General features: G+C 50.9%; 1 protein-coding gene across 2 annotated transcripts in view; it reads left to right on the top strand.

The window, feature by feature from the left end:
• Window positions 1–1669: 1669 nt before the first annotated feature.
• LOC126525200 (uncharacterized) overlaps window positions 1670–17204 on the top strand; it is a 64206-nt gene continuing 48671 nt past the window's right edge. The window contains exons 1-2 of one of the 2 annotated variants that reach the window (XR_011893083.1): window positions 14992–15202; window positions 15380–15495. Coding sequence is in view for 1 of the 2 variants with exons in the window: in XM_072286770.1 (XP_072142871.1) it covers window positions 1676–1739 (64 nt within the window). In the remaining variant the exon portion in view is untranslated. Of the gene's footprint in view, window positions 1740–14991; window positions 15203–15379; window positions 15496–17204 lie in introns of those variants that run through there. The other variant, XM_072286770.1, reaches the window with a different exon arrangement.

Here is a 17204-nt window from a genome sequence, read left to right as displayed (position 1 = left end):
GAGGTAGTTCGCCAATCTGTGGCCGCGGCGCGTTAACGGCGAATCCTCGCCGTCCCATCTACTGGTATGGGCATCGGCGGTACACATGGCCGGCTTCTCCGCAGTGGTAGCAGAGCGGGCGGTGGTCGGGGGCGCGCCAAACGTCAGTCTTCCTGGAAAGCCGCGTGGTTTGACGGGTTGGCGTGCTGGCGGCGGGGGTGGTGGTGGAGTCGTCACTGGGCCCGGCCGTGGGCGTGGAGGGGGAAGGTGACGGCGGGCTACAGCGGCGTATGTCATCGCTTTCGGCTGAGGCTGCGGCGATTCAGGGGCTACTCCGAATTGTTGGAGCTCCTGACGCACGGCGTCGGCAATCGAAGTCACTTGAGGCTGTGATGACGGGAACAGCTTCTGTAGCTCTTCCCGCAAGACCGCTCGGATAGTCTCGCGCAGGTCGTCGGTGGCCAGTGACTAAACTCCCGCGTAGCTTGTGGAGTTCGGGCGGCGGTCGAATTCCCGGTTTGGCATCTCGAGTGTCTTCTCGATGCTGGTGGCCTCGCGAAGAAACTCGTCGACGGTATTTGGTGGGCTTCGTACCATTCCGGCAAAAAGTTCCTTCTTCACACCACGCATGAGTAGGCTGAGTTTCTTCTCCTCAGGCATTTCAGGGTCGGCGTGGCCAAATAGACGGCTCATTTCTTCCGTAAAGATGGCAACGTTCTCGCTTGGTAGCTGCACTCGGGCGTCCAGCTAAGCTTCGGCCTTTTCCTTGCGCACGACGCTTGTAAAGGTGCGCAGGAAGCCGCTACGGAACAGGTCCCACGTTGTCAAGGTCAACTCCCTGTTTTCAAACCACGTTCTCGTGGCATCTTCTAAGGCGAAGTAGACATGCCGCAGCTTGTCGTCGGCGTCCCAGTTGATGAATGCCGCAATTCGTTCGTAATTCTCCAGCCAGGATTCCGGGTCTTCAGTTGCTGCGGAAGGTCGGTGGGTCCCGAGGTTGTTGTAGGATAACGGGGGACGCTGGGGCAGCCATTGGGGTTGTCTTGACCACGATTTTCTTTGTCGTCTCAGGTAGAAGTCCGTGCTCTGGGGGCAGTCCTTGCAGTCTGCGGCTAGCACGCTGGTCTTGGGCGATGTTGGTTTTGTCCTCAGTCTTTGGGCTTGGATCGCGGCTTTGCGGGGGCGTTCGGTACATGAACGGACTGGCACCTCCACCAGATGTCACGTGGTGGTCACGTTGAAGAACACAGTAGCAATACTGTGAAGGACAATACTAACTTTTATCGGGCGAACCTGTGCCCACAAAAACAGGCTACACTTATAGCACAGCGATAGCGGCGAACACGGTCGACGATCGTCAAAAATCTGATCAGCGGGTCAAGCGAGTCGGCTTTTATACAGCAGTCGTCGAATGTTCCAGACTAATCGTTGGGACCCTCGTGCCTTCCACAAAGTTCTACATCATTCGCGTTAGGCGATGAAATCAGATAACATAAGGTCCGGCGACAACAGACAGTCGGATAGAAGCATCGATAACTTTCCAGAAACTTCGGATATATGCAGGCGCGTCCCGCGCTGTGCGATAACATTTGTTAGGCGGCGAAACGTGGCCGCCCGATAAAGATAAGTAAACGTGTTAATATTATTACGACACCATCGAGTGATGCCCAAGAGACGAGCCGCCGCGAGAACGACGATGAAGTTGGTCCTTGGTGTGAGCGAGGGTCGGCCTGGTGATCTGGCTCCAGTCTCAATAGCCTGTAAGTAGCCTCTTTCGTCTGTCTTTCCACACGTGATATTCTGGTGGAGGATAGCGATCGCCGTCCTCGCCGCGGAACTCTGAAGTGGTCGGTACATCGAGCTTGTCACCATGCCTCCCGGTTACGAGGCGGCCTCTGCAACGGCTTCGGCTCGTCCGACTGCTCCAAAAGTCACCGTTGCCCAACATCGCGACCCCGATATGTTCTCTGATCTGGAGGGACAGGACATTGACCTTTGGACCTTTCGTTCCCTATCCTCACCCTCACATCTTTCTACAATGAGTGCTGCCTTCCGACGACGACTGAATAAGCTCCTCACCCCAGCGTCGGCGCGCGTCGTCCGCGTTCCGTATGCCTGTCGTCGGCATGTGTACAGCACGTGTCAGCATCACCGGCCACCACACTCCTGTCCTCTTCACCGTGATTGCTCATTTACCCAACGACCTAATTCTCTCCCTCGATTTTCTTTCCGCGCATTCTGCTCTTATTGACTGCTCTGACAGTACAGTTCGCCTTGAGTTGGCTATTCGCGCAGAACCTTCTGACGAACCCCAGTGTCGCTTACGCACCACCGGCTTTCTTCGCCTGCCGCCAAAGTCAATAGCCTATATTGAACTGTTGTCTTCCCAACCACTTCCTGATGGCAAATACCTCGTCACTCCTCTACCCGATATTCCACTAGAGTATGCCGTTACCGTGCTTCACAGTATACTTACTATTACAGCGAACCGGACTCGCATGCCTATCTTTAACTTTTAACCATCTTTAACTCTAATTCTGCGGCAAGGTATTTGCCTTGCCAACGTTGATTATCTCGACGGCCATCACGTAGCAGCTTTATCAACCCATGGTTCTTGCGAGCTGAATAGGCCCCTCCCGCCGGCCTCGGGCGCCGATCCCAACATAAAGAAAATGGTTGCGACGGACCTGTCTTCTGCGCAGGCCGAAGACCATTGCCAACTATTAAAATCCAACCGAGGTGTCTATGACTTCGGCGATCGCCCTTAAGCCAGACGTTCTCGGTCAAGCATTGCATTCTTACTGGCGATGCTACGCTTATTCACCCACGACCGTATCGAGTTTCTGCGTCATATCGCTGAGTAATTCAAAGTGAGGTGAGCAAAATGCTAGATAAAAACAGCATTGAGCCGCCTTCGAGGCCCTGGGCGTCAGCTGTGGTGTTGGTTAAAAAGAAGGACGGCACGTGGCGCTTCTGTGTAGACTACCGTCATCTGAACAACATTAGTGAAAAGGACGTCTGCCCTCTCTCACGTACAGATGACGCCCTTGACTGTCTCCACGGTTCCAGCTATTTTTCTTCTGTTGATCATCGTTCTGGATACATACAGAGTGCTGTTGACGATATGGACAGAGAAAAATCCGCGTTCATCAAAGCTTGTGGCCTATACCAATTTAAATATTGCCGTTCGGATTATGCAACTCCCCTGCCACCTTTGAGCTTACGATGGACTCCTTGCTCCAAAGCTTCAAGTTGTCCACATGTCTCTGCTACCTCGACGACATCATCGTCTTCTCGCCAACGTTCGACACTCACCTTGAGCGTCTAACAACTATACTTGATGTATTTCGAAAGGCGAAGCTGCAACTTGACTCATCCAAATGTGATTTTGGCTGCCGCCCAATTACTGTTCTGGACCACCTCGTTGACGCTTGCGGAGTACAGCCTCATCCCGACAAAGCTCGCGCTGTCAGAGACTTCCCGGTTCCGAAGACAGCTGAAGACGTTCGAAGTCTTGTAGGGCTATGCTCGTACTTTCGTGGTTTTGTTCAAGATAGTGGGGCGATTGCTAGACCCTCACTCATCATTTGAAGAAAGGTGTAGAATTCTCGTGGGGTACATCAATAGCCGCCGCCTTCTATCGTGTCGTCACTCTTCTCACCTCTCCACCCATTCTCGCTCACTTCGACCCTGATGCCCCTACAGAATTGCGTACAGATGCCAGCTGTCATGGCGTAGGTGCCATCTTAGACCAGCATCAGTGTGGCCAGGATCGCGTTATTGCTTATGCGAGCCGCCTACTGGCACCATCGGAGCGCAACTACTCCATTACGGAACAAGAATGCCTTGCAGTTGTCTGGGCGGTTTCGAAGTTCCGTCCTTACCTTTACGGTCACCTTTTTGCCGTAGTCACTGACCATCATGCTCTCTGCTTGCTCTCATCGCTAAAAGATCCTACAGGCCGGCTTGGTCGATGGGCTTTGAGGCTACAAGAATTTTCATATTCCGTCGTGTATACGTCTGGCCACCTGCACCAAGACCCTGACACCTTGTCGCATTACCCTGTTGACGACTCTGACTCCTCCAATATTGCCAATGCTGCTTGCGTATCTCTGTATGACAGGTGCCTCATTTCGCCTACGAGCAACGTCGTGACGCCTACATCAGAGCACTCATCGACCGTTTTGAACACTCTCCGGCCGATGCTACTCTACGCCTCTTCGTCCTCCGCGAAGGTATTCCATGCCGTCATAACCTTCATCCGCACGGCTCTGAGTTCCTACTTGTAATACTTAAGCACCTCCGCTTAACCGTTCTAGAAGAGCTTCACGTCGCACCAACGGCAGGACAGTACGGCGTACCTAGAACCTATGACCGTGTACGACACCGTTTTTTCTGGCCGGGCCTTGCCCGTTACGTACGACGTCACGTCACCGCTTGTGAACCTTGCCAATGACGCAAGAACCCTTCCCAGCTCCCCGCTGGTTACCTGCAGCCGCCCGATATCCCTGCTGAGCCCTTCCATCGTGTCGGCTTAGACCTTCACGGCCTATTTCCGGAATCTACATAAGGAAACAAGTGGCTTGCAGCCGCGGCGCACTACGCTACCCGCTACGCCGTAACCCGACCTCTTCCGACCAGTTGCGCAACTGATGTTCCGGACTTCCTCCTACATGATATCATTTTGAAGCATGGTGCTCCGCGTCAATTGCTAACAGACCGTGGCCATACGTTTTGGCCAAAGTCATAGACGACATCATACGTGCCTGCTCAATACAGCGTAAATTTACCACCCTCAAACGAACGGCCTAACTGAGCCTTTGAACCGCAACCTTACCGACATGCTATCGAAATGTGTTTCAGCCGACCACCGTGACTGGGACCTGGCTCTACCTTACATTACCTTTGCGTACAACTCTTCCTGTCTCGAAATTGCTGGCGTTTCCCTGTTTTACCTCTTGTATGGCCGAGAACCGATGCTACCGCAAGGCATTGTACTTCCGCCCAGCACAGCTTCAACTAGCGATTATGCCTGTGATGCAATCGCCCGTGCTGACAATGCTCGCCAACTTGGGCGCGCTCGTCTACAAGTGTCTCAAGATAAACAGAAACAGCGGTATGACTTCCGTCACCGTGGTGTCCGTTTTTTGCCCGGCACCTTCGCGTTGCTTTGGTCACAATCGCGAAAAGTTCGCCTTTGGGAAAAACTGCTTTCCTGTTGCACAGGCCCATATCACGTGCTCTGCCATGTGACCGATGTCACCTATGAAATCGTTCTATCCACGCCCGCTACGTCCTCCGCTGTGACAACCAGTGACATTGTCCACGTCGCCCGTCTCAAGCCCTATAACTATCCACACGCCTTGGATATTTAACAGCACCGTGACGGCGCTTTTGCAGCCGGGGGGTTAGTATTACGATATCATCGATAGATGCTCAAGAGAAGAGCCGCCGCGAGAACGACAATGAAGTTGGGCTATGCCCTTGGCGCGAACGAGAGTCGGCCTGGCTGTCTGGCTCCATTGTAAATTGCCTAAAATTATCCTCTCTCGTATCGGTCTTTCCACACGTAACATAATGCGCTGTTTGCTTCCATGCACGAATATTTATCACTGCGGAACTGGGCAGGCTATCTGCAACATGCTAGTGGCGTTGCGTGCTGGCATATGCATCGGTGTTATACTATATACTGTTTTTAAGACAGTAGCGTCGCCAGAGACCTCTTACGCTTAAATGTAAGAATAATCGCAATATTGTGAATATTACACGACCTGATGAGTAGAGTTATATTTAGTGGCGCGTTCTCGAAGTAATATTTTTAGCCATGTGTTGAGTACCAGAGAAAAACGATGTTGTCATGTGGACAGTGGTAGTGAATCAAAGTGTGGTTTTTGTGAATTATTTCAATGTAGCGTGGCATCTATTTTAACCCCGAAATACCCGATGTGCGTTGGTAGCAAGGACACGTGTCTGTGGTACTTAGCTCAAATGCTGGGTGAATGCACTGCTCTGGATTATTACCAAACTCTCAAGGCTCACCGATGTATTGTCTGCCGTTATAAAATGAGGGCTACAAATATAGATTGGTCAGCAACTGTGCTCGTACCGGGCAGTGGTGCGATGCTAAAGCGAATATTCTGGCTTGCTTACACTTGGTCTCTATTGTTGTGTTCTGTTTATGTAGGGCTGGTGATGAAATGAGCTGGCACAGCAGCGGACTTGTCGAGAGAGAGAAAGAGAGAAACACCTTTACTGGCCCATAATGAAATGGAGTACGTTAAACGTCTGATGGCGTGGCTCCTTCATCACGGGCTCCATATGCTTCCAGGGCCGCCTGGCACAGGGGGATCAGTCGGAGCTGGTCTTGCAGGGCGGGGCTGGATATCATGACCCACCAACGCTCGTAAAGGGTGGGGATACTAGGAGGGTTAGTTATGGGTATCGGTGGGGGGTGGTCTTTGGAAAAAGTTCCACTCTCCTATGACGTGCCGAAGGGTGCCTACTGCATTGCAGTAAGGGCATGTGTTCTTGTATCTTCCTGGGTATATTTTGTTCTGGAAGCAAGGACGGGGAAAAGATCCTGCCTCGATTTGCCTGCATATTGTTTGTTCGTGGGTGTTGTGAGTGCGGGAATTTCTTCCTACCGTCCATGTAATATTTGACAATATCTATGTAACTGGTGAGGGGTTGCCGCCGCTTGCCTCCTCCTCGGTGGCCCGGGAGCTGAGCGCTCGGGCCTCTTGATGAGCATATTCATTGCCCTCAACTGAGGAGTGGGCTGGTGCCCAAACAAGTTCGATTGTTTGTTTAAGAGGCGTAGCTTTTCTGGGAATTTTTAGTGCCACAAGGGACACCCTCACAGATCTGTAGTTCTTGTATGCAGCTTGTGAGTCCGAGACAATCTTGGTGACGTTTGCTTGCAGGAGCGCGAGGGCTATCGCCGCTTCTTCTGCTTCCTCCGAAGACGGAGTGTTGGCTGATGCACAGGTGGACCAGCTTTTCTAGCCCGGTGCCCACGACTGTTGCCCTCGTGGAGCGTTTTGGGTAGAGAGGCGTCTGTATATAGGACAGTGGCGTCTTCCTCCAGGGTTCTGGAGATGACTCTTGCCCGGGCGTCGCGTCGTCCGGCGTGCATTGTAGGGTTCATGTATCGTGGTAGTAGGTTGCATTACAGCTTCTCAGTCCACTTTCCGGGTAATTGGCCATGGCGGGTGTAGTGTGATTCTTGCCATCCGATTTTGCGGAAGACGCTTCTGCCCCCCTTGGTCTGGCTAAGGCGTACCTTTTGATTGGATATGTGGGCTTCTGCAAGCTCGGCTTCTGTGTTGTGGACTGCCATTTTAAGTAATCTTGTAGCATATGAATTTATGGGAATGGGGCTCTTGCATTGCCCAGGGGGCGCTGCGAAAAAGGTGCTAAAAAGCGCACTCAGTCCTAAAATGGGTCGTACCAAGCTCGGTCGTCTGCTTCGGAAAGCACGTTTACAATATAGACCCGCCACTTTCGGTTGTGTTGTATCACGGCCTGCAGCGAATATCGGGCGCCGAAGATTTTTTCAGGAGTGGCACGCTGCGTAAAGGCAAGAAATTATGCAGTGCCGAATACGTGTATGCCGTTCAAGAATTAAGCGGCGAAGTTTTAGCGCGGTGTCAATCGCAAGTGAAGCGAGTCGCGTACGAAGTGGAACTTCAGGTAAGGTTTGCACGCTGCTAGATTCAGGCGCACAAACACGAGGAAATGCTTCCTATAGATGAATCCACAGCAGCGATAAGCAGACATCATGTATACGGAACTGCTTGAGCACACGACGGTACGCGCCGCGACGGCAGCGGTCTTTCAGCATGCCGCGATATACGAACTGCTCGAGCGCACGATCGTACGCGCCGCTACGGCAGCGGTCTTTCGACATGCCGCGAAGCGCTGGGTCTCCTGCAATCTTTGTTGACTGCATGCCGCTAAACAAGTAGTTATGCCTGCGTTGTAGTAGCGGCCATCTGTCCCTTTTAGTAACTGGTAATAAGTGATGCAATGCATATGAGCTCGCACGTACGTGCGAATCGCGCTGCAGCGCGAGCTCGTGCGCTGCTCGCTTGATGTAGCTTTTAATAACAACGCTCGAAAATCGATCTGCTGCAATCAATACTATCTTGCTGCGCTGCCTCAACATGCTGGCTTGAGGTCAAGTATGAGCACATGTAACTCTCTAACCTGTGCTGCTCGTAGTGGGGTAGTGAATTGTCACCGAATCAGCCCGGCCATCTGTGGTCATTTGCACACACCTGGGCACTTCACCACTTCGCACCGGTCGAATTGTTAATTGTCGCTGTGGCCGGGTTTCGAATCGTGAATCACCAGCCATGCCTGCTGCTATGTCGGTCTGCCGTCGGGACTGTAGGTGCAAAAGACCAAATTTTAGAACGCAGATCGATAATCAAGCAAGCTTCAAGACAGGTGAAGCAGTCAGCATGGCGCGAAGTTTCGCTTACCCAGCGCGACGAACTGCAGTTATACAGCGCGCCCGACGCTCCGCTTCGTGAGGCCTTGAAGGGAAACGATAGAATCGGATGTTGGGATTCAAGTCTTCTTGTTCGTGGCAGCCCACGACGCAGCAGTATCGACGGTGATGCTTTTTCGATGCTGAGCTAGGTCCCTCCGGATCGGCGTCGCCGATTCCTTCTGCTTCCAGCATTACGTCCCACGGCACACGGAGAGTCCGTTTTCATTAAACTATAGGCCGCGACCAGCTCGCAGCGTGGTCGGCGTGGTCTGTGAGAAGTGACGAGCCTTTTCGCACTCGCAACAGGGCAGAAAAAAGTGCGAATCGACGCAAAACTCGGCCTAGAAACGTGCTTCGCCACAGCCAGGGCTCAGTACGACCCAAGGTGGTACGACCCAGATGTCGTTTCCCGCGCCGCCACCAGGCGCCGCTATTATACATCAAACTCCAGCGCAAGACGCCCATACACAGGACCTGTTTCGTGGCTTTCCTGATTATGGCGTCCAGTTGTAATACGTCCTTCTTGACGAGTTCCAGGTACGGCGCTGCGTAGACGATTAGTGAGATAACAAAGGCCTGAACGAGGCGCACAGTGTCTGATTCCTTCAGACCCCTCCGCCTGTCGGCCACTCACCTTATCATGTTCAAGATCTGGTCAGACATGAGCTTTATTTTTCTGGCCATGGCTGTTGCCGTGCCGTCTGCCTGAATCAGGAGGCCCAGGACCCTGAGTTGAGGTACCGAAAGGATCCGGATCCCTTCCAAAAGGATTTCTTGTTTTCTGCTTGTTTCCCTGGTGTACGTGGTCTGACAACGGGCCGCTCCAACTTTTGAGGCGAACAGCAAAGGCCACTGGTCTTCGCATAGCTGTTGACCATGTCAGCCGCTTTTTGCAGCGTGTTTTCCGTCCAGCCATCCGACCCAGCCCTCGCAGTCCAGAGGGTGATGTCGTCGGCATATAATGCATGGCCCCGGCCGTCTATTGATTCGAGAAGCTTGGGCAACGGCAGCAGAGTCATGTTGAATAGCAAGGGGTAAAGGACTGAGCCTTGCGGCTTTCCTCTATCTGCCAGGGCGATTGGTTGGGATGTCTCCTTTTCATTATGATACTGGCTGTTGGGTTGCGAAGAAAGTCTCGGATGTAGCTGTACGTTTTCACTCCACAACCCGTGTTGCGTAGGTCTGAGAGGACACTTTCATGCGTGGCGTTATGAGAGGCACCTGTGTGGTCTAGAGCTAATGGCGCTCGCGGCACATGCTTCGTTGCTCGCTTAATTACCAGCTCGTTAAGTTGTACGATAACATCCTGGGTGCCCAGGTGGTGCCTAAAGCCATACATTGTCTCCAGCATCTGATCGGTGGCATCCAGATGTCGCTGCAACTTTTTGAGTACCACACGTTCCATGACTGCAGGACGTCAGGGATATCGGCCGCATGTTGTCGATGTGAGGTGTCTTCCCAGGCTTGGGTATGAAGAAGACTTCTGCCTCTTTCCATTCCTGGGGAAGTTTGCCAGACTCCTAGACACGGTTCATCTACTCGAGTAGCTCTCTGCGAACCTTGTGCTCGAGGTTGTTGAGTAACTTGTAGGTAATGGTATTGTGTCACGGCGCGCTGCCCCTGTTGCTTAGGAGATCGCCGAGACCGATTCGGTGTCGGTGAATGGCTTGTCTATTGCTTCATTGCTAGGTCCTGCATAGTCGGGAGGTGCAATATCGCCCTTCTCTGTTTTCAGCTACTTGGCCTTCAGGTCGTTGATGAGTTTGTCGGCACCCCCAGTATAGTTGATGAGGGTGCGCGTGAAGATTTGATTTGTGGCGCCCTTGCTGCCGACAGGATCGATCAGGTGACGACGGAGGCACCACATCTTCCTCGTAGACACGCTGCCTTGCAGTTTGTCACACGCCCTCTTCTGCACAGCTTGGATGCGTATTCAGCGGCTTGCTTGTTGCGATCATGGATGCGTTTGCGAAGTTTCTTGTTGTGTGGTTAATTGGTTGTGTGTTTGTGGTTGTGTGGTTGTGAGGCTGTGTCGTGCTTCCCAAAGGTGGGCAAGCTTTGCGTCCGCACAGGGTGTCTACAGTGTAGTAGCAATTTTCTAGGTGTACTTCTCTACCAGCTCGAGTCGTTCCTTGGACCACTCCGAATACGTTTTAGTGCTGTTCGTGTCCTCGTCTTCGTCGGCTGCTTGCCTTTTTCGAAGCTTGTTCCAGTCTGTTATCTTTGTTGTTCCTATTCGGGCCTTGAACGTGGGCCCCTTGATCGTAATCATGCGTATATCGTGGTCCGACCCCAAGTCCACCCCCGCCTTCTGCCACGACACATCCAAGGTTCCACTCAACAGGGTAAGGTCTGGAATGGCGTCCCGGGTCGTACTTGTGCCCGTGGGGGTGGGAGTGTCTGGTTCTTTGAGTAGGCCTAGGTTTTGCTGATCCATAAGGTTCGCCAGCACCCTGCCTCTCTTGGAGAAAAATTAGTAGCCCCATTTTGAGTGAGGCGCACTACAATCTCCTAATATTAATAGGGGTCGCCTTCCCGCCTCTCCCTTGCTGCCGAGTAACGTGCCCTCTATTTCCAGGTCCTTCTTGGAGGGGAACAGCATCCGTTGAGCATAAAGATGTTGTATTTACTTCCGAAGCCTCTGCTGTGAATTTCTAAGAGAACGTGTTCACACCCTCTCGGGCTCGCCATGTACTGCGTGGTAGCTATGTTACGTAGGACCAGGATCGCTGTGCTTTTCTCATTGGGATCGGTGTATAGCGATGTAGCCCGGGAGTTTGGGTCACGTTGGTTTCTTGTATTGCAAGGATATCGGGTTTGCGTTCCGCATTGTTTATGTATTGCTGTAATTCCCCTATTTTGCCTTGATTCCTCGACAGTTTCATTGGGCTAGGTCGTTGTATCTTCCTTCCTGATTTTACGCCTGTCCGCCATCTTGGCTCAGGTTGGTATTCGTGAGACTACTTCCCATACACGGTTTCCCATAAGGGGCTCCCTTATCTTTCTGATTGTTCAGTACGAGCTGGTTGACATTAGCTTCTAGCGCGTCGAACTTTGCCATCTTGGATGGTACCAAGCCGATATGGCGGGCAAGCTGTGTGACCATCTCGGTGAGGGCTTGGATGGGCTTGGCCCACACCGGTTCCTCAGACGGACTCGATTCAATTTTCTCTGTCTCCATAGCTGTTACTGGGCGCTGTGGCTACGCGTCCCTCTTGACAATTTTGCGTTTTGTGTCATCCTCGCTGCTTTTCAATTTTTGCAATGCCTCCATACGCGCTAGAAGCGCAGTGATTTGCTCATTTCGTCTTATTACAAGCGCTTTGAGTTGCATGTATTACTCGCAATCTTTCTTCGAAACTTTGTGAAGGGGAGGGAAATCTTTGTTGCTAAGAGCGAGAGGAGATCTATCTACCCAGCCCACGTGTTTAGCGGCGTTCCTCGTCGGCGTCTGGCTCTGGGTCTTCGACCTTGAGGGCGACTCGCGGCGGCGCGCGTTGCAGCTGCTCCCGGCCACGTCACCCGGTGACGACGTTCTCGAGGCTGGCCTTGAGCCGCAGCTGCTGCCTTTCCGTCGTCACGAGAAAGGGTCCGCTTCATTTTCCCTGACGTAGCTGCTCCATCCCGACGTGGCACTATGGATGCTTCTGCGGACGAGTCGTTGGCATCTCTCCGCTCCCACCGGCGTTTCCGTACACCGGACGCGATCTTGAAGCGAGCGTTGCACACCTTCTCTGCGGTCAAATGTTCGCCTCCACAGAGGTCACACGTGGGGGTACAGTTGTGCTGTTCATCGGGATTACGAGCACCGCATCCTCGGCAGATCCGGTCTGCTGGATTCGGGCAAACATCCATGCGATGACCCAGGCGACCACACTGATAGCAGATATCTGTCTGTTTTCTGTATAACGAGCATTTGGCGAGCAGGCCACCATAACAAACATAGTTCGTCCCTTTGGGTTCATTGAAGACGATCACCACAAACGTCGTGTTGGCGATGCGGTTAGCCTCTACAGCAGTGGGATTATATTCGTTGACGATGTTGTCGTTGATTTCTTTAACCGTGTCTATGAGGGGGACGCCTCGTAGGCCCTTTGTCATGCCTTGGGGGGCCGATTCGTAGGCGCTGACCTCGTGCTCATTGCCTTGGACAATAATCTGGGTGACTCCCATGTACCGGTTAGCTTTTTCTCCCTTCTAAGTACTGATGACAACGATGTTTTGCTGGTAATTTGGGCATATCACGCCCTGGATCCATTCTTCTTTGGTGACTCCTGCCGCAGCATAAATGGCCCAGCCAACTTCCATATGGCCAACCTTACTGATATTCAGACCCCTGCGTAGTCTCACCACGATCTTTTTATCGCCTCGGGGCAATGTAGGCACGCGCGCTCCCTTGATTAACGTATCTTTCCCGTTTCCGGGTCCATGACCGGCACAGGAGGGTTTTCATTGAAGTGCGTTGGGTGGCCGGGACTTGCGTTCACCGGCGATGCGCCAGCCCAGCGTCCTGGTGACTTCATCGGGGGGAATATCCTCCCCCTCTATCTCAACACTCATGGGAGTGCGCATGATGTAGGTGGAATGCGGAATAGTGTGCGCTCCAGCAGCGTCAAGTCGTCGATGGAGGCGGGAGCAGCGGCGGCTAGGCCAAGCATTCGGCGGAATGGTCCCCCACCTCTACCGCAGGTATCATCGTGGTCCTGATAACTACACGGAACACTTGGTGCAAGAAGGTTTTGTGCACAAGGGGATAATCCGGCACAATCATCCAAACACTGCGGAGCCGATGTGAAGCGCGTCTCACTGGTGTTGTGCCTTAACGAGCCAAGAATAGTAGACGTTGATTTTTACCGTCGAGAAGTTCGCCTGCGATAAGTGGCAATCTTCCTGAAGTCACCGTCACAGGACGTATTGGCTTTCATGGAAGTTTCGCTAACATGAATACATATACGTCGGATATAAAAGGAATGAATGTGACATCAGAAATAACTCTCGCGACAACAAAAATTGCTGTCGTACGACACAAGTTCCTGTCGTGTGACATCAGCATTTGTAGTTGCTACCGTCATTTCTGATGTTACGACAGAAGTTCTGGCTCCGCAGCAAAAACATTCTGTCGTCACGACGAAGAATCCCGAAGTCGCAATTCGAATTCCTTCTGTAGTGACAACAGTTTTGAAGTCGCCACAGAAACTTTCTGTTGCGATAATTATGAAGTCGCAACAGGAACCTTAGGTGGCGACAGACGCTTTCTTGTTCGTACAGCATAAGAGCATTATGCGGCCCGTGGCCAAACTTGCCTCGCGGCCCCCGTGATGAAGATTATGACGAAAACGATCAAGGTGATAGGTTAGCAGCGTGCTAAGTGTTTACACAGTTCTACCTTCGCCTTCGGTTTACGCCTTTCCCTCAAAGGCAACACGCCAAGAACATACGTATGAGGGCATCTTTCATCTTGATATAACGTTTGTAACATGCTTACTTTGAGAAAACGTGTTTCTCTGTACTGTTAAGTGTTTTTTTTTTTTTGTATTACCTATTGTCTAAATGGCATCTCGCTATCATTTAAGCACAGAGTTAGTTACAAATAATAAAATTTCGCCGTCTCCATCACTTTGTAAAAGAGAACCGCGTCGTGTGAATATTCGCGCGGCATTACACGCCTCATACGTAACTCGTTTCGGCATTTCTTTCCACGCGTTCTGCCGCGCAACCGTGAGGGTTCATGGGGGCTTCCGCTTCTCATGCGAAAGAATAAACAGTATACAGCGCTAGAAAAAGAAAAACGGATGACTTTTGCAATAAAAATTACGAAGCCGCAGACAGCCTTTAGGAATCAGCCTAAGGGGAATCTTGAAAGATTGATCGAAACGTTTCAAACAAACAATTGTACAATGAAGGCGTCATTTCTTGAGTTTCGCCTAATAAGCCTGGCATTCTACAGACGGCGTTTCACGCTATTCATATGTGCTGCTCAGCGGTCAGAGTGACATTTGAACATTAACTGATGTTGCTGCAGCTCTTCCATTTGTAACTCGAGAGACGTCTCTCGCTTTGCATACCAGAAGTATCTCGCACATACTAAATGCTTCTGTAAACTTAATTGGCTAATGCGGTATCATTTAGAAAAATCTTATAGGAGGTTTAGTCAATCACGGCAATATATGTCCCATCGTTTTGATCATCGCCACAAGGTAAGTATTCCATTTGGTAAAACGAAAACATATTACGGATCTTTTTTTTCACGCACACTAATCGAGTGGTGCCCGCTGCCTGCTGACATTGTATCAATAATTGGTGATAATTGGTGAACGTTTTCGCGAGGCACTAACTGCCATTGTCTAAGCACACGCTTGTTTGAAATTGTTATCGTTACGCACTGTATCATGGTATTGTCTTTATGTGTGTATTTTTTTCCGAATCTCCACTGTAATGAGTTTGGCCTATAGTCTAAATAAATAGGTAAAAAAGTGTATTGCAACAACCGCGTGGCTAGCTATGTTTGCTGAGCGCTATTAAATTTGAAATTCTGTTCTTTTTTTTACACTCAACATACCAGCTAGTTTACGAAATCGCGACCCTCTGTAGTATATCGCAATGCTGGCCAATCTCGTTCCTACAACATTTTATAAAGCAGACGAGAGTAGATTAGAACTAAAGTAAACGCTAGGACGTCGATAACGACTGGCTGCCGGTGTCTTTAGTAGTTCCCGGTGCTCCAAGGTAGTACAACTTCCCTATATCTCTCTATGTGTAGTTGGGAACGAATATGAAAGGAAAGGATGATTCACTAACCTGGTCCTCTTTTTGGAGCGAGTTGTAGTGACAATTTCTTCAACCAAACTACTTAATCTACAATGAGTCACTTTCATTCTGTTTCTTTTTGTTCTTGGCGGGCAGGCCTTAGAGTTTGCTGAATGCGTAAAACACAGTGCTTGTGGGATCCGAACGAGAAATGCACTTCTGGAAGCCTCTATTTATTTGGGCAACATGGTTACCTTGCGTCTACAGCGAAGGTAAGCTGATCTACTTCTTTTCGTAGTATAATAATCTCTGCTCTGCTTATAAGTACATCCCATTTTTTATGCTCTTAAGTATTCTTGTCACTTAGGTAGCATTTAGGCGTACTAAATTCATCAAATGCAGTTTAATGCATCGACGATGCCACCTTCTGCATTCTTTGCCATTCCGCAGGTGTTGTTAAAAAAAGAGAGAGTTGCGTACCACCCCTTGCATAGAGATACCGCAAAAAAGCGCGTGCCATCAGGTTTTTGGTGTTTGTTGTTATTTTATTTACTATGCCTAAATTTGTTTTATATGTAACAGGGTTTGTAATTCTTATAGTCCAGTCTTTAGGTTCAATAGTTTAGCAAAATCCTTATTTATGCGAAACTCACAAGTGGCCCTTTTATCGAAAAACCCGGCATCTGTGGCAGCGAAACAGCACTTAAATTTTCATTGGCTACGACGTCATGTCACCGGCGCGCCTCGACAGGGCGGAGCGGGTAAAACGGTGTTGCATGAGGGGAGAGGGCATCGCCGTGACGCCACGCCACCAGCGCGTATCGACGCAGCAGATACGGCGATCAAACGCCAATAGCGTTTGTCGCCTTACGTACTTTAAACGCAATCACCTTTGCGGGACTATAGAGAGTTTTAGTATAGCGTAAAGCAGCAAACGCAAAGAGTTAGCGTTAGCGTTAGCGTTGCGTGCACCACACTGCGCATGCGCTATACGTAAACGCTGCTGGAGCTCTTACGTACGTACGCTATTTTCAGGATTTAGCGTTGAACGCTAGCGCACGCAAGGGGAGCCTTACGTACGGCAAGATGGCGGCGCCAGTCGAAGTGAGAGCAGCCCGCTTCGGATCTATCGAGTCGTCTTCCTGCACTGCTGGGCTCTATCCTTCCCCACTAATGCACGTGTTCGCCTTAGATTTGTGTGATGATGCTTCGGCAGTGGCGCACAGGTGACAAATGGGCGTTGTTTGCGATATACGTCCTCGATTAGCCGGGCAGTAGGCTTAACTAGAGGGTTTGCTAATGTTTGCTCATGTTTACTGCATCCGCCTCGAGATGGCGCCCAAGTGTATTTCGCTCGTTCGCTTGGTGTAAAGCCGCATGTGAAGCCGATGCATGTCATGTTTTCCGCGGCAAAACACAGTAGTGTGGTCGGTGCTGTGGTCACAATGCGTGTGCGTTTTAGCAACGACGACAATATGAACCTCGTGAAGGAGGTTTTCGCCTTGAACCCATTCGGATGGACGTCAAGGTGGGCGTCCGTTGCAAAAAATTGGAAAGAAGTGGGAAATCCGCTTTCTGGAAGCGAAATTGCCGGCGAAACGTCCCCTCCGGTATAGCTTCAACGTTGAGTGGATCATGAGGACACGTATAACCTGCGCGGTCGCTCTCATTCCCGAAGCATGAGGGCGTCTATGTCATCCCAACTTAAAAAGGACACGTAATATGGGTCCCACAGAACACTCGATCGCGGTATGCCAAGACTAATCGGTGTGTTTCGCGACTCTCGACGAAACAACGCTCAAACTAAACACCTACATGCGTAATTAACGCAGCGACTGTGGCTTTCGATAAGCTTGACTTAGGGACACACTTGCGGATTCGGCATTGGATAAGCTCGACATTTCGTGTGGATTTGGCTTTCCAGTACTTTGTGTTTTTACATCTAGATGGCGCTGTATTTGTTTGCGTTGACGTTAACGCT

This window comes from Dermacentor andersoni, chromosome 3 (assembly GCF_023375885.2).
Source record: "Dermacentor andersoni chromosome 3, qqDerAnde1_hic_scaffold, whole genome shotgun sequence".
NCBI classification, from domain to species: Eukaryota; Metazoa; Arthropoda; class Arachnida; order Ixodida; family Ixodidae; genus Dermacentor; species Dermacentor andersoni.
The sequence above is the reverse complement of the archived record's forward strand: the minus strand, read 5'-3'. Positions and strand labels throughout refer to the sequence as shown.